This window comes from Pseudonaja textilis, chromosome 2 (assembly GCF_049901715.1).
Source record: "Pseudonaja textilis isolate UNSWEBS1 chromosome 2, rPseTex1.2, whole genome shotgun sequence".
Lineage (NCBI taxonomy): Eukaryota > Metazoa > Chordata > Lepidosauria > Squamata > Elapidae > Pseudonaja > Pseudonaja textilis.
The window spans coordinates 221945292-221971868 of record NC_141991.1 but is presented as its reverse complement, the minus strand read 5'-3'; the positions used below and the strand labels follow the sequence as shown (position 1 = coordinate 221971868).

Genomic DNA, 26577 nt, shown 5'->3' with positions numbered 1-26577 from the left:
GATAAAGAAACAAGTTTGAACCCACCTGGCTGTTCCTCTTGAGGTCTATGAAGGGCAGTCTCTAATATTGAGACAAAACTATTTGAAATAAAATCAAGTCATGTTTCTGAATAAGGAAATATCCAAATTGATTTTGATTTTAACCCAACCCAGCTTGTTATATTTAAATTCTCAGATTGGGAATCTACCTTTTTGGTCCATTTGTTTACTGTTTAATGTAAATAACTATATATGATTTTAAGATGACAACAGAAACTTTCCTGAAAACTGAAACTAAGTTCAATAGAAATCTTAGGATTGCGGACAGTGAGAAGAAAATATTAATATTTCAGCTGGCTCATCTAAAATTATGGATATACCCTAAATTATAAGTCAAAAAGAGGGGATTAAAAATGCTGTTATGAGTTTCTATTACATCTAAATACATAAAGTCTCTTCAGATTTACAAGCAACCTAATGAGCTGCTACCTTTTTTATTTTTATTTTTTGCTGAGAGGGAAAGGGAAAAAGAGCTATGCTTCAAAGCTTGAGAAACTTGGATTCATGCCAAAACCAGAATTCCACCTATACATGAGCATACAAGGGTGAGGGCAGGGGGTAGGTAAATTATTATTAAAGACAGCCTAAAGTATGATTTTTTTTGTCCTGATGTTTGCCTGAAGTTGGTTTCCAGTGGCTCAGGCCTCATAAAAAGCAAAAAGATATATGTATGCCATGAATCAATGCAACCCTTCAGACATCATTAGAATGTATTCAAAAACGTTGTTGAGAAACTGAATTTCAAATAATGCAATAGGATTACTGATTGCCAACTTTGATACCATCAAAGCCTAACTATGTATCAAGAGGAGGAACTCCCCCCTCCACCACAGGTATTGTTTTTGACTCATTTCCTACTGAACTAGTTTCACTATCCAGGACCATTGCAAACAAGCATGGCAGCCTAAGGAGCCATTCATGTTTCAGATTAAGCAAAGTGAGACTGGTGCCTTGGGCCTCTTTCTCACAAGGGGGAGTTATTCACATCCTCTGGAAAATACTGCTGAAAATTAGTACTTTGTAGGGTGGTGAGCTCATTCCCATCACACAAGATTAGGGCTTTATTAAATGAACAGGGAGGCTTCTGCAGCCAGATTGTGTCTCACTTCTAAACAGGTGAGTTCCACCTTAAAGCTGTCCAGAGATCTCTGTTCATTTGGCTTCCTTTTCAATGTAGACACATTTCACATGTTTATAACATGGGACTCCAGCATGCCAGGGGAAAAAGACAGTGTGAAACCAAAATGACCAAGAACGAACAAACTTTCTTTCTTTCTTTCTTTCTTTCTTTCTCTCTCTCTCTCTCTCTCTCTCTCTCTCTTTCTCTTTCTCTTTCTCTCCTCTCTCTCTCTCTCTTTCTTTTTCTTTTTCTATTGGAAAATCAGTGCCTGCGTTTCCTTTAGAGAGTGCATAAAGGAATAGTTGAGAAAATCCTCCAAGCTTGCTGCAGAGAAAAGTTGCCCATGAGAATTAGATAAAACAAATAAACTAGCTCGAGAGTACTGTGGACAGATTGCACACAAAAGGCCTGTTGTGCCAGAGATCCTTGGAGTGCTGTAATAGAGGGATTTTGAAAACTTAACAGTTTTGGTCTTCAAAAGTTTGGACTTCAAAATACAGAGGTATTTAAAATAACACATTTGGTTTCCTTTAAAGAGTAGAAAATACTATTGCTCTAATTACTTAAAATATGTTAATATCAAAAATCACATCTCATCTCAGACTAGTACAAAGGTCTTCCAGACAGGCTTTGGTCTGTATTTTTGCTTAGTAAAACAAAGTAAGCTCTTATCTTCAAGAGACATTAAATATAGATTTGGCCTGGAGCTCATTATTTTTTTAAAAAAGTACTATAGCAATGAGAAATTTTAAAAATGAGCAATTTTGAGGGTAGGTAATTTTTTAATATATTTATGTGGGTTCAAGTAGTTCTTGACTTACCACAACTGAGTCTAAAATTTATGTTGCTAAGTGAGAAATTTTACAACTAAGTGCCCATTTTACAACTTTTTTTGCCACAGTTGTTAAGTGACTCACTTACTGTTAAGTTAATAACACGGTTGTTAAATGAATCTGGCTTCCCCGTTGACTTTGCTTGTCAGAAAGTTACAACCATCATAAATATGAGTTAGTTGCCTATCATCCAAATGTATATCATGTGAGCCTGTGGGGATGTTGCAACAGTCCTAAGTATTAAAAATGCCCCAAAGTTACTTTTTTCAGTGTCACTGTAACTTCGAACGTTCATAAAACAAACTGCAGTAGTTGGCATTGGAATTTACATTGCTAAACAATGCAGTGCAGAGCGTGATACCATGTGATTGTATCACTAAGCAATAGTAGTTCTAGGACTTCTTGTTGTCATTGTTAAAGAAATCCTATGCTGTCATTCAGCAGGATGTCACATGGTTGCAATTTGCTGCTTCCTGCTATCTTCTCCATTGACTTTGCTTTTGAATGCTGGCAGTGAAGGTCACAAATGCAAATCACTATGGGATGATGCAATATTGTGATTGCGAGCTACTTGCCAAGCACCTGGGTTGTGATCATGTGGCTGCGGGAACTTTGTGGTGGCTGCAATTACAAGGAACCATAATTAGGACTACTCATTCAGCGCCACCATATTTTTTAAGAGGTACTGAATGTGTGGCTATTAAGCAAGGATCACCCATATCAGGGATCTTTCATTTTTATTAATTTTTAAACAGCAGAGGTTTATATTTACCAACCTTTTAAATGGAATTCTCATATTACATCTGTTGTTTTGACAACCATCTCAATATTATCCTCCACAGAAAACAGATTCATGTATGAATTTTATTATACAAATACTTTTCAAATAATGCAACTCATCAAATTGTAATATAATACCTTAACAATTTGAAATGATGTAATGTTGATATTTATTTACTCTTTAGAATGATTTGGTAAGAGAGACCAAAGAGAGGATTTCTGTCTTTTAGATGATTCAATGTTTTCCGGCTCCCATCTTAATCTCAAAGGAATCTCAAGGCAGGGAAGCAAAAATAAAAATAATTCCAACAGTGCCAAATCTTTATCATGCACCCATGAGGGAAAAAATAGAAGTGGGATAGAACAATGAGAATTAGGAATGAGAATCAAGAACGGGGCATTTTATCTGGTTTCCTGAGCTTTGTTTTCTGCAACAGTGCTAAAAATGAGGACGATGCAAGAAGAAAGCAATTATTTGTGTAAAACAATTTTTTCCAACCTGTGCAACCAAAATTCTCCACAATTGCAATGCTGGCTGGAGACTTTTGGAAGGTTGCACCTGCACATCTAGATATCGACTAGTATTGATTTTAAAAGTACAATGTAGTTTTATAGTGAGGCTGAAATGTATGTTAATACAAAGGATTAAACTTGGTGATTGTAGCATTATACAGTTGTAATCCTCTGTAATACTATAAAGGAAATCAGTATTTTTCTCCTGTATGAAACATGGCTTGGCTTAGTTTTAGAAAACAAAATCTAAAATCCTATATCTATAGATCCATAATCCTAAATTGGGATATTTTTGCCTAACAGTCATCTAAAATATACATTAATTGTGTATTTAAACTGTTTGCATGGACAATAAAGAATAGATTAATAATTTAATACAAATCCATCAATTTGTGCCATTTTGATCCATGTTTTTATACATTTTCCTTGATTTTTATACTGTATTCCATGTGATACTGGATTGAACTTAATTCAGAAATCATAGAAAGTGGTACTGTATGCCTCTTAATTAATAATGGGTAGCATTGACATATTTTGCATGAAATATACCAATTACATTGTTTCATTATTTCTGAGTTCTTATTTTAAATTGTCTGTTAAATCAAGCCATGCTGTGCAAAAGTACATCTTATTTTTCTTTTCCTGTGTATTTTATATTTGAATTGATTAGTTATGCTGGGTCTAGCATTTTTATTTGTTGTGCTTGTATTAATTAACATTGCTTTTATTCATATTACTATTAATTTATCAATACTATTTATTCATTCTATTTGTTTATATTACTATTAATATTACACAGAGGACATATTATGCCACAGACAGAAGTTGAAAGATTGCATGGGGAAAAATATAAACCAATATATATATAATGTTTTAATGGTGTTCCTTTTAATTAATTTTATGGTCTTGGTTTTTCATGTTTGGAGTAATATTCTTTGTTCTATTTTGAAAATTGCTTTTGATATTCTTGTTAGGATTCTCAAATTGTATGAAATGCTTCTGCAACTTTCTAGCATCTGGATTTAGAATATAAATGGGAAAAATACAGAAGGCACCGGCAATCATGTTTTGTGTAGTTGGCAAGAAAGTTGTATAGGTGTGCCCGTGTAGTCTTCAGAATTTGAGCTTCACATATGAGCATCTTTATTATTACATTATACAGAAAAATGAAGTGTCCATTTTTCTTTGCACTTGTAAGGTGGGGAATAATGGAAATGAGAATTCTAATACTATGTTCTAAATATTTTGGTCAAACCATTAGTCCAACAATGAAAAATTGTTAAAACTTGTACAATTTGCCATAAAATCTTTCTTTGCTTTTTATTGACTATCAGCAAATGTAGCAAAAAATACCATTAAAATGAAAACATTCATCTAAGGCACAACATATCATAGAGTTAATTTCTGTGGACTTTTTACTGAGTAGCAAAGGAATGATGTATTTCTATGTATTGAAGTTTTCAACAATTTAATCAAGGACATTGATTAGCCTTCAAGAGTAATGATTAGACAGCACCATCTACTGGCTAATTTTAGTGGTCCTGATTAAATGTTTATTGCACTGAAAGGATTCTTTAGTTTTCAAACTGATTTTCAGATGCACAATATCAAAGTCTGTTTAACTTTTCTACCTAATGCCTCTTCCTGTTTCTATAGTCAGCTGCTCTCAAGGGTTGAAGATGTATACAACAGACATTTACCTAAAAGTAATGGCTCTAGCTTCAGAGAGGATAAAGCAAGCTGTAATGGGAACCCTATGTAGTGCAAAAAGTATTTAAAGATAATAAAAGACATTGATCCAAGAGAAAAGAAGGTCAAGATGTATGCTATACAAAGATATAGTTGAAAAGAGTAATACAGGATTTGAGGTGTACAAGGGCATGCATATGGCTTCTGTTGGAAAATTAAATGGCTAAGACCTTTATATTTCCAAAATTGAATCTGTCAGCCCAGTGAAATTTAGTAATTTTGTTTTTTCAAGGAAGAGAATAGAGACATTGTATTCAAGTCTGGTAGTAATGGTTCCCATATCTGGAGCAGTCTACATGCCACACCAATAAAGTATCCAGACCACTCCCTGCTTATTATATTTTAACTAGAGCATAACGATAAAATTTCTCAGAAAGGCATTCAGAGGATGTTTAAAAATTCTGCTGTCCCTCAATAACTAATCAAAAAAAGCTGCTTTCCCCCTAAAGATTGTGCTTCAGCTGTTGACAGCAGCCACACAAGCCCAAGAAAATAGTTTTCTCAACAAGCCTTATGTGTTTACTCAGCATATTCTCTGACTCAATTCTGATTTACTGATTTACAATACTGATTTACAAATCTGTATCTCTGCACTAGCTTGGTATACTGACTAAAATAAATATATCAGAGAAGAAATCTAGGATGCTTCAATGACACCCATGCAATAGGATACTGCAAGAAAGACTGTAGAGTGGAAAGAGAAAAATCTAATAGAGATTTAGAAAAAACTTGTTCCCCAAGATATTCTGGAAATGTTTGTAAACGTCCAAATTCAAATGGCTCTAGTGATCTTGACTATGGTAAGAAATTTATGGGAAATTTAAAAGTGGAATAAAGTAAAGGTAAAATACTAGATTTAAATGGACATGCTTTTCTGGATCTGATATTGAGTTAATAAAACTTGTAATTCGAACCCTTGCAGTGTTTGTATTACAAAATTCCTGAGCTTGAAGAATTTTGAAAGAAATTACTTTTAAAAATTCTTTTAATATCATGACTTCATGCATTATGCAGCAATACTTCAACGTATTGAAGTTTGCAGTTTAATTAGCAAATTCAGCTGCTCAGGATTCAAGCATGTTTATAACCTATGCAACTTGACATTGAAACTCCTATTCATTTTTAAAAGTATGCATTTAAATGAATTATTTCAACAAGAGAACAAACTTAAGAAAGATCTTGGATTGAATTTGTTGGTGGTAGTCCCAGCAGATCACTTGTTTAATAGATGGAATATGTCATGGAAAGACATTGTTACCAAATTATAGAGCACATTGATTAGCAAAGGAAATACACTGTTTAGATAACCAGCTCCAGACAATTTTCTGTTACAATGGAAGAGTGTTTTTCAGGATATAGAGAGGATTATGGAAAAGGAAACACTAGTTAGTGGCACCATATAATTAAGGTTTCTGGTGCCATGTTTTAAACTTGTTACGAATAAACTCTATTTAACAATTGCTTAGTTTTAATTTAGACAGCAGATAATTGTTTTGATACCAATTGTGACTTGAGCAATATTCAAAGTTTGAAGAACTATGAGGATTACTTATTAATTATCAAATCACTAAGCTGTTAAGAAGGCAGACTTACCTCTTTTGGCATGAAATGTGTGTTAACTGAATGCAAATGGATAAAAATAGGAATGCAGTCATATAATTAACTCTACTAAAGCATATAATTTATGGAGTATCTTGAACTAGTCAAGATTTCTCAGCATAATTTATCATTTGAGGTTGATGAAATTGGGAAAGAAACATGAACACCATTGAAAAGGAGTAATCTGGGAAAATAAATTAACTCTAAACATTTCCAATTTCAGTTTATTATTTGTTTTTTATGGAACATATTTTCCTCTATTTGAAACATGAAAAGGAAATTATTTACACTGTTTTCTGAAAGAATGCCCATCCTTCCTCCGGCCTCTAGACTTCCCTGGCCTATACCTTTTGTCATTTAATTGAGGCTGTTACCATGCAGTGAGAAAAGAAAAAGATCAGTGATAGGAATCAGTATGTCAGGGTTGAGAAGGTCTAAATCCAAATGTAGCTGATTTGAGCTTTCACATATCTATAGATATTCTGACCATTGAAGGAAGTAATTACTTAACAGATTGTGGCATTCATTGTTACTTTGTTTTGAACAGTTCCTGGAAACTATCAGTTTCTACTTTGCCATCTCTTGTCATGGTATCTATGACTTCAGAAAGACTTGAGAACAGAAAGAATAGAGTTATGAATATAGGATTTTTGCTCCTTACGTTGCTTGGAACAACCCTAATTAAATGCAAGCTGTCTTTAACACTGAGGACTACTCCATAAGCTTTATATTCCACTTGTAATTTTTTTTCTCTTTAATCAAATCTAGATTTGTCATGGGGCAAGATTATAGCTCTGGAGTTTAAGAGGTGATAACTTGTTGTGAAAGACGGCCATTCATCTTTCTTCATTTTCTTCACATTAAATTGTGTGATCTATTTCCCAGACAGTGGGACAATTTAAAGTTTGCATTGCCACATGAGCTGTATATGGATTGTTACTATTGCTTACAATCTTCCCACCTGGGTATGCTCAGTTTCCTCAACAAATTGGCATCTGCCACCAAATTTGGTTTTCATTTTTACTTAGAAAAAGAAAACAAGATCTAGTTGTCTCACAAAGAGTTCGCTCATATTTTAAAATGGTGAATGAATATGTGTTATACCATGCTCTAATTAAAGCTGAAATAAATGTTCCTGAAGTAATATGCCCAAATAAGGTAATAAAAATTGGTTTGTATGAAGAGTTAAGAAAGCAGTTAAAGAGTCTGTATTAAGTGAGCCTGGCATTGGTAAAAGCAGCGTGAGAATCACAATGCCAAGCAAATGTGCATAGTGATGATGTCCAGTATCAGACATTTTTTTTGTTTGCAAAAATTTGCCAGTTTCATTATGTTTGTTGTAGCAAGATTTAACAAAATTTCCAAGGGTTGCCTAGAACTTAAATGGTACCGTATTTCTGGAATTTGTACAAGCTCCACTTCATAAATATAGTCAATACAGCTTCACAATGAAAGCAATTTGTGCACTAACATCTGCTGGTATTGTTCCTGTTGGTAATAGACTCCAAAATGCTGCATTCTGAAAATATAAATGAGCAATTAGATCCCTGGTCTACTCTAGCCAAACCCAAGTTGATATCTTCCTTCCTGTATATGTGATAATCAGCACCATGAATTGAATTTGGATACCTGTAGTAAGTGAGGCTAGCTTGTGAAGTAATTGTATTATATGGACACACATAATTACTCATGCCACTAAGTTGTAATTGATATTTTATTAGGAAATCAGAAAGAAAATGAAAAATGATGCAAATGCCCCTACTGACTGAGACAATATGCCAAGATTTGTGACAGTCTGCTCTAATAATTATCCAAAGGTCTACTTGAGATCAAAATTCCTATGAAGCAGAAGACTGACCACTCTTAGAGACATAATGTTGGCGAGACATTCATCTGATCTAGTTTTTATGGCTCTAAAAAAACCCAAACCTTGGAAGATTATCAAACAGATATTCTTGGATGGATTATTATCAAAGAGAGATCCAATTAGAGTTAAGGAGAAGTTTTTAACACTGAGAACAATTACCGTGGAAGGTCCTGCCTCCAGAAGTTGAGGGTGCTCCATTATTGGAAGTTGTCATGGTGGAGACTGACTCTGAGGGAGAGGAGGAACAGCCGACAGGGAGTAGAAGTGTGGTTCTGGAAGTTATTGAGGAGGCTGAGGAAGGGCAGAGGTCAGCTGAGCAATCAGAGGAGGACCCAGGCCCATCCCTTATCCATCCTAGGGCATGCAGGTAGGACAGGATAAGGGAGAGATGTGGTCTACTCGGGAGGAGAGGGCCTTGATCCTCTTCATGGGCTGCAGGTGTGACAACTGAATAAGAGTTTGGACCTGCGTACTGGCAAACGCTGGGAACAAATAAGCATGTAAATATCTCTAGTTTATAGTTCCTCTCTGAGTTTGGCATCCTTCCCAGTATGTGTTATCTGTGGACATCCTCCAGCCCTTGTCTTTCCTGGTTTGCGTTGCTTTTTTCTTCTTCATGTAACTGTTTGCCTGGGAGTTTTTTTTTGTCTTCCGTCAAAGATATTCAGAGCTTGGAAGCAAAGTAAAGGAATAAAAGGGGCTTCACTTGCTTTCTGTGACTGTGTTTGTTTTGTATCCCACTCTGGGTCATCACAGAAGTTTTCAAAAAGATTTTGGGCAATTATTTGTCTGGAATAGTATAGGGTCTCCTGCTCAAGCACAGCAGGAGTAAAAGACCCCCAAAGTCCTTTCCAACTCTGTTATTCTAAAGTACTCTGAGGGAGACAATTATTTAGCTCTCTTAAGCCAAAACTAAGGTTGAGGCTTTAAAATATAAAGAATACAAGTCAAACAATGAATCTGAAAATTAAATAAGTATGTTTCATTTAAAAGAAACAGCTAGAACTAAATCTTGGAACAATTGGCAATATTAAATAATGTGTCATTAAATGCTATGTACTCAAAAAACCACATAAGTAGGAAACAGATACAACTGCAAACCAGCCTTTCCAAGTCAATTGTCAGCTGCAACTTCAAAGCCCAGGCATACTGTGGTTTGATCAAGTCTTGGTGAAAACCACTTCATCTTTTCACGACAAAGCATGTTTTATTACCTGGCACTGGCAAGAGGCTTTATGTGTCCCAAATTAGAATGTTGCAATAAACTTACTTAAATAATTAAAACATCGTAATTGATAAGCAAATTTAGTGTTGGAAAAAAGGTAAAAATATGTATTATATATACATATATATATGTATATATAAAGATTATTTTATGGTTCCAGTAAGTAAACAACACATTTAGTTCATTAACATTGTTTAAAATGTGCTTAAAATACTGTGTTTGGATTACTTTATAAAGATTAAAACAATACAATTTGAACTTTTTACAAGTGCATATATGGAACAACTCCAAGTGCTGAAATGAAAAAGAAAAAAAGCACTTGAAATCCCTGTCTTTTACCCATTTATGGGATGGATTGGTTGCTAAGTGCATAGCATTTATAGAAATGGTTATTTCCATGAAATTTATTTTTTATTCCATTAATTTCTAGTAGTAAAGAAAAAGAAATAACATTCTGGAGAACAGCAAGGTAGATTTCTTGAAACATTCCTTTTCTTTATTCCCTTTCCTGATCATTTTTTTTCAAAAAAGACCTAAGGCAAAAATAATGTACAGGTAGTCCTTCACTTACAACAGTTCATTTAATGACCATTCAAAGTTACAACAGGACTGAAAAAAGTGACATATGCATTTTTCACACTTATGATTGTTTCAGAATCCCCATGGTCATGGGATCAAAATTCGATGCTTGGCAACATCATATTTATGACAGTTGCAAAGTACTGGGGTCTAATGACCTGTTCTGACAACCAAACTCAATGAGGAAGCCAGATTGACTTAACAATCATGTTTACTAACTTAATGACTTATCTTCACTCAACAAGTGTGACAGGTTGTAAATGGGACAAAATTCTCTTAACAAATGTCTTGCTTAGTAACATAAATGTTGGACTCTGTTGTGGTTGTAAGTTGAGGACTATCTGTACTGACGTTCTGACATTGCCATTAAAGAAAGACTCTTGATAACCTTTAGAGTAAGTCAAGAACATGTTCAGGAAATATGCACCCAATCAGGATTACAAAGGGATTACTTTCGAAAGGCAAACTCTTTTCTGTGGACAGAGTAGGGTTGGACTGAATTCAGTATTTTAATATTATAAACAAGATAACACTGTTCAAATCCATGGCATATTTGTCTTGAGAAGAACTCAAAGCATCTAGTAACTGTAGTATTATTTTATAGAAAAGACTTGAAAAGGTAAAGGCAAAAAATTCAAACATTTAAAAATTAGAAACTTAATAAATCAAATCTAAACAGTACTGGTTTGAAAACTTCCTTAATTTAATGACAACATATTTGGATTTAACTTTAAGAACTTTTTAAAATAGGTGGATAGCTGTTATTTATCCGTTTTAGGAAAAGTGTCATAGCAAATGGGAATAATATCTCTGATCCTGGATAACTGAAATATTCCTTTGGAACTACATTTTTACATTGGGAGTAAAGCTTCCATTATGCCAGTGGAAAGACTCCCATTATATTTCAAAATTCAGTTCACAGCTTAATATAGACTTTCCCCTTGAATCTTGCTTAAATTTTGTCAATTTTCTTGGACAAATTCAAAAGCGATCCTCTGTGGCTGCTTTTCCTACTACCTTGGGATTTTATCTGGGCTGTCATGAAAATATTGTCAAAGTCAAGCTTTTCTATACAGAATCAGCAGTGTTTGGCTGGATGATGCTAATTTTGATTTCATAGAAATAGAAAGGTTTAAATTTTCCTGCTGTGGTAAAAGTGATTTACAGCCTCTCCTATTAGGTGCATTTTTAAATGGTTAACTTTATATCTGTAGTCAGCGAACCAAAATATTATATTCTGACTTTTTTTTTCTGATGACAACATTTGCAATTTGTCATCTTGTGCTCAGTTTATTTTATTCAAATACAACTTTGCCAATTTTCACATTCTGATTATTTGTGTTTTGTCTTCTGCAGCAATATGAAAACTGGAGACCAAAACAGCCAGACAGTTTCTTTTCTTCTGGAGAAGATTGTGTTGTTATAATTTGGCATGAAAACGGTGAATGGAATGATGTACCATGCAATTATCACCTCACTTACACATGCAAGAAAGGAACAGGTAAATAAGTCCAACTTAAATCTATGCAAAAAACATTGTACTGTTCAACAAAAATTTCAACAAACATGTGCGTGCAAGATTTGCTGCTTTGAAAAGTGGGCAACTCATTACAAGTTGAGTTAGGGAAGTGAAAAAAATGGATATAAGAAATTATACACTTAGAAGCTCTTAAATAATATAAATATGAAGTTACTTGCTTGTCTTAAAGAATGGAATGTAATTGGCTTTGTAGCAGAAGATTAGACTGCAACTAAGAAAGAATAAAGAAACTAATAGCTAGGTAAATTTCCATTCTAATTAAATTAGTAAAAAGCATTATTTGTTCTAATCAAAACCTGGTTCCAAGGAAGCAAACATGAGACAAAGATAACAGCACAACTTTTTAATGTTTCTTTATGAATCCCGTTCCTTCACAGGTAAAAGGCCGCTTCAAACCAATTAGCTCCAATAAGAAAGAGCCTTGCCAAGGTTTTGCAAGGCTGCCAAGAAAAACAGATAAAGTTACTAAGCAATAACTCCAACACAAAGAGTCTCCAAACACCAATTCAGATATACCTAACGTCCACTGGGCTCGAGTGTAAAACTTCTTTGCCTTCTGCAAAGAACTGCAGTTTCTCAGCTGGCTTTTATCCTCTTGAGGGAGGGGCCATTACCTTGCAGCCTTACTCCCAAGTCACCCGTGCTGCTGCAGCTGCTCTTTCCTTTGAGCAGCCCTGCATGCACACGCGCTGGGCACGGGCTCCTCGAGGACCTCTTCATTACTGCTGCCAGCCTCCATAATTTCCAAAGGCAGCATTCCACTCCCTGATGGTCCTGGCCCCATCTCTGCATTACATGCAGGCCCCTCATTTTGCTTTCTTTGCTTTCCGAGCCCTCAGCCGTCTGCACCTGCTGCCACTGAACCACAACATTATTAAAGAGAAAAAGATATTTACAAGATCTAAAGAAAAAGCCTGGGTACTAAAAAACTAAGACTTTTCAAATTCTTAGAGTTGAGTGAGCATGTGAACATGTAAGTTTTAATACTATGTCTTCATAAATCATTTAAAGCTGACACACTGATAGCTGGATTTGCTGATGACACCAAATTATTTAGTGTGCTTACAACATAAAGAAATATCAAATACTGTAACATTTTTCTAACTTGAAGGAATATGCATTGAAATGAGATGTGAAGTTTGATACAGGATATGTGATACACATTGAGCAAATTATTCTAGCTCCCAAAAACTTGGAGTCAATATATATGAATTACAATATTCATATATTCTGGCCATTTTGATGCTATAATACCACTACTAAGTAAGGTGTTTAGTTTACTTTATTGTCATTGCATCTCATACAATGAAATCAAACACCATCTTCAATGCACATCATGACCATGAAAAAATAAATAAATACAAACACACATCCTTCACACTCCACACATTGAATTGAAAACCCTGACACCACACCAACACTGCACTATAAGTAGAATTCAATGGAGCTACTGTCCTGGGATAGAATCTGTTTTTCAGCCTGTTTGTCTTTGTTTTTATTATTCTGTACACTCTGCCAGATGCTAACAGTTCAAAAAAAAAAGGGTGCCCAGGATGAGATGGATCTTTAAGAATGTTTTGATCTTTCTTAAGGCAGCGGGAGCTATAAAGCTCTTCCAAAGAGGGGAGAGGGCAACCAATGATCTTCTGGGCAATGACGTTAACCCTATGGAGTGCTTTCCTATCTTCCACTGTGCAATTGGCAAACCATACAGAGGTGCAGTAAGTTAAAATACTCTCTATGGTGCAGCGGTAGAAGGTCACCAGCGGTTTTTCATTCAATTGTTGTTTCCTGAGAAGTCTCAGGTAGTATAAAGTCTGCTGGGCCCTTTTGACCAGAGCTGCAATGTGAGCACTCCAGGTCAGGTCCTCTTGTATAGTAACACCCAGAAACTTAAACGGGCCACTTGCTCCATTCAGTCTCCATTGATAAGCAAGGGCTGGATGTCTGATCTGTTCCTTCTATAGTCCACTGTAAGCTCCTTGGTCTTACTGGTGTTGAGGACCAAGTTATTGTCTCCACACCATGAAAGCAACCGGTCCATCTCATCTTGGTAGGCAGACTTATCCCCCTAGAAGGTGAGTCCCACCATTGTTGTATCATCTACAAATTAAGTAATAGTATTACTAGCATGAGTGGGAATGCAGTCATGCACAAAATTAATGTTAACATTGGGCTAATAGTGGAACCTTCACGTCATACTGGAGTATACAGTTGTATGACTGATTAGTCATTTGTATAATGTAGAAAACAACCAAGGAAGTGCTATATCCAAGAATGTAATATGATGCAATATAATATACTCAATGCAGCTTTTTAGAAACTTGTAGTTTTCTACTGGATAAGTGGACAAAATCCTTTTCAAATAATGTATACAGGAATTGTTCAACAGAATGCACTTAAATCTGAAAATATATTTTCCCATGTTTTCTATTTTGAATGGTTAATTTTATAGTTTTTTTTTTTTTTGATTAGGCACATTAGAATCTATGGTCTGAAAATCTACGGATGGATGGGTAGATGGTCTTGTAGTGAAGCTTGAGACTGACTGATACATAAAAAATTACAGTTTATAAAAATTTTAATTTGTACTTTCAGTTGCTTGTGGCCAACCACCGGTGGTAGAAAATGCAAATACCTTTGGAAAGATGAAGCCCCGTTATGAAATTAATTCATTGATCAGATATCATTGTAAAGATGGCTTCATCCAGCGACATGTTCCAATAATCAGATGCCAAGGAAATGGCCGATGGGATTTACCTAAAATTACCTGCATGAATCGTGAGTAGATTATGTGGAGGGAAATATTTATTTATTTATTTAGTCAATCGTTATAATATAATAGAAATAAGAATAAACATAAGTTTAAATGCATTAAATAGGAACTAATAATAGGACAGGGATGGTAGGCACGATTGTGCATTATGCACGCCCCTTACAGACTTCTTAGGAATGGGTTGAGGTCAACAGAGGTTAGCATGAGGGTAAAGGAGTGGGGTTTGAGCAGGTGATAACAGAATCAGGTAGTGAGTTCCAGACATTGACTACTCTGTTGCTGAAATCGTACTTCTTGTAATCAGGTTTGGGTGGTTTACATTTAGTTTATATCTGTTGTGTGCTCTTGTATTGTTGTGGTTAAAGCTGAAATATTCATTAACTGGTAAGACATTGTAACATATGATTTTATGTACTATGCTTAAATCCAATCTTAGCTGGTGTAGTTCAAAGCCTCTCTTGTCTAAGCCTAGAATCTCAAGTCTGGTGTTGTAGGGTTTCTGTTGTAAACAGAGGAGTGTAGTACTCTTCTTGTAAAATACTTCTGGCCTCGCTCAATTGTATTAATGTCTGATATACAGTGCATATTCCAGACAGCGGAGCTGTATTCAAGTACTGGTCTAGCAAAGGTTATGTATGCCCTAGTTAGCAAATCAGCATTACCAGAGAAGAAGCTTTATAAGATCAGATTTACAACTCAAAGCCCTTTTTTGCAGTGAGCTCTGGCACTTAAGTTATTTGATATGAGAACTCCAAGGTCTTTGACAGAGTAAGGGCTGTCAACGAGGTCATATCTGCCTAGCTTGTATTTGATGTATTGATTTTTTTATATGATTGCTAAAATCAGACATTTGCCATCCTGTTGAAAACTTCTACAAGATGAAAAACAACTTTTCTTTCCCATAAAGTATCTTCAGTCATTACTCTATATAGCTATCTGATCACTGAATTTACTTGATTCAATTTCTTTATTCTATGAATTGAAAGAATTGGGTAAATTGGGCAATTGAATGATTTGATGCTTACCAAGTGAATGAGATAAAAGATTACAATGGAAGAGACTATAGGACACTAGACAATGTCTTAATATATATTACATTGCATTCATTCATCCTGCTTATATTTCTGTTAGCACAGTTGTAAAGCTTTCTTTCTTTTTTCTTTTATTTTCAGCATCTTCATTCCAAAGGACTTATTCAAAAAAATATTATTATAAAAATTCACCAGGAAAGGTGAACTCGTTTAATTCATCAAAACATTTTCATCGTTGGATCAGGACATGGCAGGATTCACGGCGCTGAACCCACACTGGTAAAGTGGGACATTTGCCATGCCAGAATGCCCTAACTTATGGTGCCTTAAAAAAAAAAAAAAAAAAGGATTACCCAGCATTTTGGAATACATTTGGACCTAAGTACTTACAACATATATCAATGATGGCTACAAATGAAAATATTGAAAAGGGAACAATTTCCAGCCTATCTAGTATGTTAATTTCTATATGTCATTGGTGAGGGATTATTTGATTCTTTACCCCAGTACCTGTAGTAATTAAACTCTTCCATTTTAGCACCAATGATAATGTAAATAAGATGATTTAATAGTGTTTAAGTGTGTTGTATTTTTTAAAAAACCTGTATATACAATAAGATGTCAAACTAAGTTCAGGCTTATTTATGACCATTTGGCTTCAGAGATCTTTAATCATTTATGTTGCTTGTCTTGGAGGTACTTTACTAGGCTGGAAATAATTTTAAACTGTTATTAGCAATCGTTTTGTAAACATGGGTGACACAGCCATTACAAGCTGAAGATGAACTGTGAAAGTAGTATCTCGGTCAAGAAACAGCTATTTTCTAATGAAGAGCTGTAGAATTTATGGAATGAAAAGTTTTCACAAGGAACATGAAAATAAGAGCAACTTAGAAGAAGTGACTTCAATATGGAACTTGACTTTTGTCCTTTCCAGCCTTGGCACTGATCACAAAGGACTTGAGGACTCTTTAAAAAAAGTCGACAAAGAGGGCCTGTAGGATTAATAACAATAACAATAATAATAGTAATAAAGGCTAATTCTTTAATTTTCAACCAGGGCCATTTTTTTAAAATATCAACTTTTCCAACACTAATCATGGGTCTATTTACAGCTCTCTGCATTTTAAGATGGAGATATATAGACCTACTTTTTTGTAAAATAAAATTTAAAAAAGTAAATAATTTTGTATATAAAATATATATAACCATTTTTAATCTTTTCATAAAGTAATGAATGTTTGTGTATGAATGCTGCAGCTGTGAAGCGTACATAAATAAATGAAGTAAGCCATACAGATATAATTTATTGGATGTTCTTTCTATCCTGACAGCTGTCAAACTCAACTGGTGCATTAGGAAGACCAAGAGTTGGTTTCAAATGTTTTTCTGCTAGAAGGGAAAATAAAATCTAATAAATCAGATCATTTATTTATGGTAATATGAATGATAGTTATGTGACAATCACAATCTTTGCTTCTGAAAAATATGTTATATGCCCATAAATATATTGTATGTTTTTTCTTCAAATGTGGAAGACAGGAATTATCTTTTCTTCAGTACTCAACCTCACGCAATCTACTAGAACAATTAGCTATAGAAAAGGATAATTTTAAAGTCTGTGATGATATTTATTGTTAAATCTATTCAATATAAAACTGCACATTTACTTACCTAGTTTGCATTTTCAGCTTTCAAAATGGTTATAAAGGTTATGGGTAGATTCCATGTGTATTCTCAAATTCAAGAAACTGGACTTGGATGCACAATTTTATACATTAGTTTTATGTAGGAAATATTTCCTTTTAATGCAAGTTCGAGTACTATACATTTATAAGAGTTTATTCTGGTTTGGTGTCTTCATATATGGTATAATTACTGTATAATATTATCTGTTGTGTTATTATGTGGATTCATTATGGCATTATGAATGCATTCATAATGCCATAATGAATCCACATAATAACACAATGGATAAATTTCCTATTGTGTAATGAGCAAAAAATAAATTGATTAAATTGTGCAGGAAATCTGAACCATCTGAACTATCATTCTCTGACAGAGTAATCTTTTGGTATTATTCTGATATTGGATTAAAATGAGTACATCACAATTTTCATCTTTGGATTTTGCTATACGCACTCTTGCTAAAATTATTCATAAATTAAAATTATTTCAACCAATTTTCTGAAATGTGAATTAGAAAAATCAGGTTGTACCTGATTATTCTGAAATGTCATAATCTCTTATAAAAGATTATTCCTTTTATCATGTACATATTCCTGGTTTTCTTTAAAGTTCTTTTTTTGCTATTTATATTCTGCTTTGTATGTATAATGTGCATCTTTCAAATTTATATATGATTCTGATTTGCCAAAGAAATCTTATTTGCTCCACTGTGTTTTTTCTAGTTCATTGCATGTTCTTGAAATTTAAGTCAATGTAAGGTCAATTTGTGCTGAACAGTGAAGTCACATAATTAAGAACAACAAATACTTAGATATGCAAGCATTTTCATACTGTTTTATTACAATTTAATAATAACTTTTTAGCTGTTTAACCCAAGTCAATAAACCTTTAATGCAAAATTGAGTAGACAATCATTAGATAAGGATTCATTAAAGCTGTTTTATAATATGCCACATATATATAATGAATGTGTAAACTAAGACTATTCTCGGCTAATGGTATATTTTGTACTGTTTTATACAAAAATACTTCCATGTAGGTTATTTCGCTTTTTTCAGTATTTGTAATGAAATACACCTTTTGCTCTCTGTTTTATACCGTGTTTCTCATATAATAAGGCCGGGTCTTATTTTTCTTTGAGCCCCGAAAAAATGGCTAGGCTGTCTTTTTGGGGGTGACTTAATTCCCCCCCCCCTTGCATCTTTGGGTGGGTGGGTGGCAACGGCTTGGATGTTGACCTCGGTGTTGGTGGGGCACTTCGTATCGGGGTCAACGCAGGCAGGACCATATCCGGGTGTGCAACAAAAGTACTTTCTAATGGCAAGTCCCCCCACCATTCCCCCCCATTTCACATGTTTTAATATAGGCCTTAATTTGGGGGGAGGGGCTTAATTTCATTTCATGCCTATAAAACATGCTGGGACTTCCTATTGGGGGAGGCCATATTGTTGGAGAAACAGGGTATTAGCATACAATTCATAGCTTTTCAGCGAAAAATTAGCAAAGAAAATTAGGGAAATGAAAAGCTACTAAATTTTGACCTAATACAGTCATAACAAAATCACGCAATGACATGGATGGAATTTTATGTATACAGGGATTTCTTCCTCCTTTACTCCTTGCTTTGCTCATCTGCTTTCAAGAGAATTATTCAGGATTCATAAACTTTGTCTCTGTTCTTCTCTCACTTCTCTCAAGTGACCAGATATATTGTACGGAAGTGCAAAAGATCAATGCTTAACATCCATACAGCTGCCTTCAAACTGTTCCATTTTTCCTTTAGTGGGCCATTAAATCTACCTAATATAGAAAAGGGATTCCAAATATCAAGGATTGCTGCTTCCCAATGAGAACACAACACTGTGCAACTAGATGAATTCTGTTCGCGCTATAACATTGAGCGCTGCTTATTTTTATCTTTTTGGTCAATATACTCATGCAACCACCACTCATTAATTGAACAATTATAAAATAATAGTTTTTAATTTATTTTTTAAATGGTACAAGTAAAGAACAAATCTCTGCACTCAAAAATCAGTATAGGAAGAAGAGGTTTTCAAGAGTTTTAAATTGTCTTCAGGTTTCAGAAGAACAAAGTGGTATTCAAACTTTAGGCTACTATATTTCTATATTTGTGAAAAGCAATGAATGGAAATTAATCAAGGAGAGAACCAACCTATTAAGAATTAAGGACAAATTTCCTGACAGTGAGAAAAATACACCAGTGGAATGATTTGCCTACAGAAATTGTGGGTGCTCTAATACTGGAGGCTTTTGAAGAGAGTGGACAACCATTTGTCTGAAATGGTATAGGGTTACCTTTTTGAACACTGAGTTGGACTAGAAGATTTCCAAGGTCCCTTCCAACCTTTATTGTTATTCTGTTACAAGTATTCCTTTGGATTGACTAAATCTGGCCTTTGCCTTTGCTTAGCATCTCTTTCAATAGGATGATGAACTCTAGACTACCAAGTCACATGGAGTCCATGTCCATCCAATCTTAACACAAATTAAACATAAAGCAGCTCCTGCTGCTTTAAGAAAGTTCAAAATATTCTTGAAGATCCACCTCATCCCGGGCACCCTTTTTTTGAACTATTGCCATCTGGCAGATGGTAAGAATAATAAAAACAAGGACAAATAGGCTGAAAAACAGCTTCTATCCCAGGGCAGTAACTCTATCGAATTCTACTGTATAGTGCAGTATTGGTGCAGTGTAAGGGCTTTTCAGTTCAATGTGTAGAGTGTGAAGGATGTGTGTGCTTATTTTCATAGTCATAAATTGTACACTGAAGATATTTAATTTCATTGTATGAGATGCAATGACAATAAAGTAAACTAAACTAAACTATTTACATACACATATACATGTTACCTATTTAAGGCTTGTTTTGTACACAATATAAAAAATATGTGGAATATAGTCCCAGAGTAAGAGTGTGTTACATTGTCAGCACTCTTGGATTTAGCATTTTGTGAGTGCTCTTAATAAACTCTCTTGATATTTTCAGCATAAACTTCAAGCACCACAATCCCTGTTAGATCATCATTTAACTGTTTGATAGATAACTAAATAAAAATAAATTTATGAGAACCTTTATGTTGGCAGGTGTCTGAAAATAATATTGAAGACGTCTATATTTTATCACACATTTCATTTTTTAAAGTGTTATTTGAGTTCAGCTTCATTTCTGCTGTCTTCATCAACATGAAATTTTCCTGGCTGGAATTAATGAGCACTTTTTCTATATGCTGCAAAACATGGAAACAATCCAAAGTCAGTTCTTTGCTTAAATGTTCATTTTTATGCACATCAGTAAAAGATAGAAATATCAAGAACCCTGATAGAAATATCAAGAACCCAGGTTCTAAGACTGAATCATTCTTTTTAGGAAACAGAAAAAACAAGCCTTTTCATTTAAGGTTCCAGGAAGAATTATTTGCCTTAAAAATGAACCACGATATATCTGAAAATAGTAGACAAATATACTATGTACCAGTTTTATTCTCTCTCTCCCCTCTCCCCTGTTTAGCCTATTCATGCACAATAATTCTAGGGAACTTTATCGAAAGCTTGTATTTTCTTTTGATTGATTGCCCCTCCCCCACCTTGCTGATGGTAATCTGTCAGAGTAATTTATTTTTGGAGTGGGGGTGGGGGGTGGGGAACTGGCTCATAAGCCAGTAACTGATCATTTATCTGCACTGTTAGGCACTGTCATTTCCTAGTATGAGTTCACCACTCTGTATTACAAAAATTCATAACTCAGCTTTAAAGTACAAGCATTAAAGTAGAAAGACCAAAGTTCATTATAAGCTGATTATCATTCTGAAATTGACTCTGGTTTGATTTTGGTAAAATGTGTACTGAATAACCAGTTGGATTCCATATTTGTGCCAAAACATAGGAAACTATATTTTGGTATGCAGTTCTTGTTTTGCTTTCAATCATGCCCAGCATTAGGCTCTTCACTAGTGAGTCCTCATTAGGTGGCCAAAGTATTTGAGCTTCAACTTCAGGATCTGACCTTCTAAAGAGCAGTAGGGTTGACCAGTTTGATCACCTTGCAGTCCAAGGGACTCGCAGGAGTCTTCTCCAGCACCATAGTTCAAAGGCCTCAGTTCTTGGTGCTCAAAAATAGCCATATAAAACAAAAGCAACAAAAACATGGTGCCAAGTTAAACTTCTGATGTGCACTAATGATGATTATAAACATCTGAACCAATCTGCTTTGAAAAGAAATAGAGACTGTTCATTCTGATTATGAGCTTACTAGACATTAAGCTGGCTAGGATTGAAAACTGATTAGCTACTGGCCTGATCTAGCAAAACTATGTCTTTCATAATTATGTAATTTCTAATGAACTAACCATTATAGAAAAGTATGGCCTGAAGTCTTAATAGGATGGCAATTTAAAGTAAAAGAATCCTTTTCAAGCATTCTTAGAACCCAAAAATGGACGAATTCAATCTTTCATTGCAAATGAGTCAACCTGCCCAGAAAAATTCTAAAGGACAATTTCAGTATTAGTCTTCTGATAAATTAATATGTTTCAGAGTATTTTAAAGATTCCAAGTTCTCTTTCAATCCCAAACGTTTATAGAGGTTGGATTTATATAATGAAATAAGTAAATGTGTATAGTGTGGTTTTAATCAGTGGTGGGATTCAGCCAGTTCGCCCCAGTTTGGGAGAACTGGTTGTTAACTTTCTGATCAGCTTGGTGAACTGGTTGTTGTAAGAAATCATTAGGGCAGAGAACCGGTCATTCAATTATTTGAATTCCACCACTGGTTTTAATCAATTCTTATGTTTGGTAAACTATAATTAACAGCATACTATAATATGCAAGTCCATCCACTAGTGGCTTATTTAGTTAGCCATTATTAAGTATGAAGTGCTGAGTGAACCCAGACAGGCTTGGAGCTACACCATTCCTTCTAATAGAGATGTCCTTAATCTTACCTGAAAAAGGAATATGGATACCACTACTGAATCATACTCCTGCACATTAAATCATTAAATGTTCTTCCACTACTTCAAACAAAAACTAAAGATTTATTGTATGATCTTTATCTGTGTACTTTGTTCCTTATGTCACCAGAATATTTAAAATATGCTAATAATAGTTGAATGAAATAGTAATATTATTTTTCGGCCAAAAAATACAATTTGGGAAAATAAATGGCATCATTTTTTTAAAGGTTAACTCTGTTGCAATGAAGGCAAAAAGCCAAAATTAATAAGGAAGTTTTCAAAGAACTTGATGGCTTGAGATAACGACTTGAGTTATGGAGCCAAAGTCTTTTCAAGATGTATCCAAGAAAAAGAGTAAAAGCCAAGAAACATCATAACATATGGATGTCATTAAGTGTTTGAAGAAGTACACTGCTGAAATGATGCCTCAGAACTAATTTGGATCAGCAGTTGAACCATTGTTTAAAAGGTGGTTAGAAGACCATCGACTGCCAGGATATGACCTTGAAACTAAATAAAAACAATGCCTCTGCCTCAGCTGAGGTGTCGGGCTTCAACAACGCTGCTGATGGAATGAAGCCCGACACGTCATCATGGTTGGGGGTGAGTTGCCTACCTTGATGGTCCCGGGTCGATGACAGCTGATGAAGCCAGGTGTGACCTCCTCTCCCTACTTTGGTGTGATGGCTGAGAAACTGCCTTGTCAGCTGTTCAACGTTTTACGACTCTCTAAGCACAACGCCTCTCCCTCTTCTCAGCGTGACCAGCCGGGAAACATTTTGGGATATAGTATCTGCTGGTCAGCATTTCATTTGGGGAAATATCAGGTGGATCAGAGTGGAAGGACACCTGGGAAGGGGTGTTATCTGGGGATTTGGACTGTGGTTAGAATTAGAGTTGGGTGAAGGCACGTGAGATTGCTGTAGATGGATGTTGGGTGTTTGCTAGGGTCAGATGTTAGCTAATTATTGGGGGTGGAAAGGGCTTTACTCGTATTTACTGTTTGTTGCTTCTGTTGGAGGAAGCCAAAATAAACACACATTGCTACATCAAGACTGTGAGTAAAATGTTTTATTGAACCAGTTTCAGTGACCTCCCGTAGGACATGAGGTCTTTCTTTTCTCCAAGGTGGCTGCAAATTCTGTAGAAATTAGTCATCTTTAATTTCTGCAGAAGTGTTGCTGTGGCTTTGGAGTATTCTTAGGAGTAAAGATGGACAAATGTGACAGGGTTAATTTCACTCTTTTTCTAAAACCTCAAACAGTGGCTTTCACAACTGGGGTAAAAAAAAAGTCAAGAAGTCAAGGAAGTGCAATATAGGCTGCAGCCATTTGTATATGTGTCAGCATCACCTACAAAGAGATGGAGCTTTGATTGTCCTCCAGCAATTGCCTTTTTGACATTTTTGACATTTGCCTACTATTCATCCCTGCAAACTGCTGCTCTTAAGTTTATTCTAGCTTTTTTTTCTTCATTGGTTTGCTTGTTTTTGTTTTTACATCATTCATATTTTGGTAGACATCCACTTATTTATTTATTGGTTATTTATTTATTAATTATTTATTTTGTTAGACATCCACCCTGTACTTTGGGGGGACGGTTCTTATTATTATGTATATTTCATTTGAGCTTCTTTTGTTTTAATGAGCATTCTCCACAATCAATTTTGTGCTCACTTTCCTGAAATATATGAACTTTTTAAAATAGGCAAAGAAATAGTGCTCAAGAATGCAATTATTAATCTATGAGTGTGCTTAAGTTATGGATAATAAAGAGTGACTCAGCAGATGGCAATGCCTGACTAACTTTGGCTAGTTTCAGAATTAAACAGAACTGTTAGCCTTTGAATGGAAATCTTCAGTAAATATTAGAACTTAGGACAGGTTGGGAGATCAAAACACATTTAAGAAGAAAGCAATAGAAAACTACTTCCATATCAGTGCTAATCAAGGTGCATCATTTTCCCCTTCTAAGCATTAGAAGTCAAATACAACTTGTACTTGACTTTTTGCACTAAAATAGAAGCTGAGTAAATTTCCCACTCATCTCTGCTTGGGAAGTATGATTTGTAAAGATACGAACTTGTGTAAAGAAAGTAATATTTTAGCAAGAAAGATTTTTCATACAGTATTTTAAAAATCTGTCATCTGTTATAGCTTTGCTCATTTAGATGTTTCTATGGGTAACACAAGAATTCAGCTCTTTCAAAAGACAAGAATTGGTTTTGGTATAACCAGCTGTTTTCTAATTGCACGCAGATATATAGCTTTGTCCAAAAAAAAAAAAAAAAACCCAACCCAAAGAAGAAAATTTTAGCAATCCAAAGAAAAGATGGAGAGGGCTGTAAATCTAATGCCATTGCTAACAGCCTGTAATTCCTTGAGATTTTGAGCACATCTGATAATTTGATGAAGCTACCACTAGATGTCAGGCACAGGTGGCCTATGTTGCATTAGTTCTGTTTAAGAACAATCCAGTAGTTGAAGATCAGCCTTAACTCAAAAGACAACTCAAAACAACTCAAAAGAGTTGTTCCCAAGTCATGTCAGCTGCAAGGGAGAAAAACACCATAAACCATAGAAGCAATACATCTATTTAACCAAAGTGTTACAAAAGAGTTGCTTTGTGGGAGCAAAAAAGCAGAAATAATTATACCACTTTGAATTCCTGGAAGAAAATCATGCTCTATCTAATAATAGAGATGGATAGATGGGTGGGTGGTGGGTGATAGACAGATAGTGTTCAGGATCAGTCCTAGATGCTATTTTGTCTTCTCTTTATATACTTCCCTTGGATGCTGTATTTATGATAAAGGTTTTTAGTATCATGATCAGCCATGATGGAATCTCATATTCACCATTTCTTCTTTGATGTTCTTCCATTATTTAAGAAAATTGTTTTTGTGTTTCAGATGAAAAATCTCATGTTTTGGTCTGATTGACAGTTCAATGTTCTGTATACTTCTATATTTGTCTTCTGGGTTCCCCAGTTGCCCTAGTTTTCTTCATTTGCAGGCATTGGATCTTGACTGAGAACCAGCTAGCAGGGAGCCCATTTACTATTATTTCCAAAAGAAATGCTAATTTTTATTAATGAATATTTGTAAGATCCAGGAAAAAGAAATTATATGTTCACTGGGACATACCTCTGTTGCTTCATGTTTAGATTATTACAGTAGTTGCAGGAGTGTCAAACTGGTGCTCCGTAGGCCGGATGTATCGTACACAGGCCATGCCCACCCCAGCTTCACAAAGGGATAAAAACTGGTGTGATACATCATGTGACATGTCAAGTTTGACATCCATGCTTGGGTGCTTCTGGAAAGCATCTCCATCCTATTGAATCTATCACTACGGAATTCTTTTGCTCAGTAAGTAATGAAGTTGCACAGACAAAGTCACCATTTTTAGAAGAAAGAAAGACATGATAGACTGTTGCAATATCATGTCACATCAGTAGGAAGTCACGTACACAGAAAACCCAATACACATACAATACACATATAGGGCGACATTGTGGAACAGCAACGTGCAAAGCGTGAATTGGCTATAGCATAAGGTGTAGCCATATATGGCAGTATTCCCTATTCCTGTGTAACTTCCTCATGTGTAACATAAACTCCCCCCCTGCTTGCTGCACAATAAAAGAGAGGTGCGTAGTACCATCTGGGCTTCCTCTCACCAAAAGAAACCTTTGTGTCGCTGTCATCTTTGTCGCTAAGAGGAGCCCGCCCGGACAGTCTGCCCGGGTGCAGGTCGTCAGCTGACTAACTCATCCCGGTAGTGGGACCCGCAATGCATCAATAGACTTTGAAGGTGATTAGGAAAACCAGAATCTCCCATTTTGTTTTGAGATTATGTCCATCATGTATTGCCTGTACTTTGTCCTGGATTAACAATCATAATAATGTATTAAACCTGTATGATATCCAATTTCAATTTATGCAGATGCTGACAATTTTAAGCATCAATGTTAAGGGACACTTTCAGTTCTAATTTTTCACTTCTCCTTCTCTCTCTTTAATGAATACCAGATTTGTCAAAACATTGCAAAATTTCCTGAATTTTAGTAACAAGTTTTTCCATTGTTCATTCCATAGTGAGGAAATAATCAAAATGTGGCTTAATATACCTGATATTCCAAAGCAGAGAATCTACAGGGATTTCAAACTGGAGGTGCTTAACACAGAGTGCTCTGAGATGAGTCATTACAGTGTAAACATCTTTTTTTGTCAGACAATTCTTGATACCTTGCTCTAGA

The 26577-nt window shown here is 35.0% G+C and overlaps 1 protein-coding gene across 3 annotated transcripts in view; it reads left to right on the top strand.

Annotated features, from left to right (window-relative positions):
- The window catches only part of VCAN (versican), a 96279-nt gene extending 79332 nt beyond the window's left edge, over positions 1-16947 (top strand). For all 3 annotated transcript variants that reach the window (XM_087927085.1, XM_087927086.1, XM_026718802.2), the window contains 3 exons: positions 11661-11805; positions 14443-14625; positions 15793-16947. In XM_087927085.1, the coding sequence (XP_087783211.1) occupies positions 11661-11805; positions 14443-14625; positions 15793-15920 (456 nt within the window). In that variant the 3' untranslated portion in view covers positions 15921-16947. The remainder of the gene's footprint in view (positions 1-11660; positions 11806-14442; positions 14626-15792) is intronic.
- The last annotated feature ends 9630 nt before the right edge of the window (positions 16948-26577 follow it).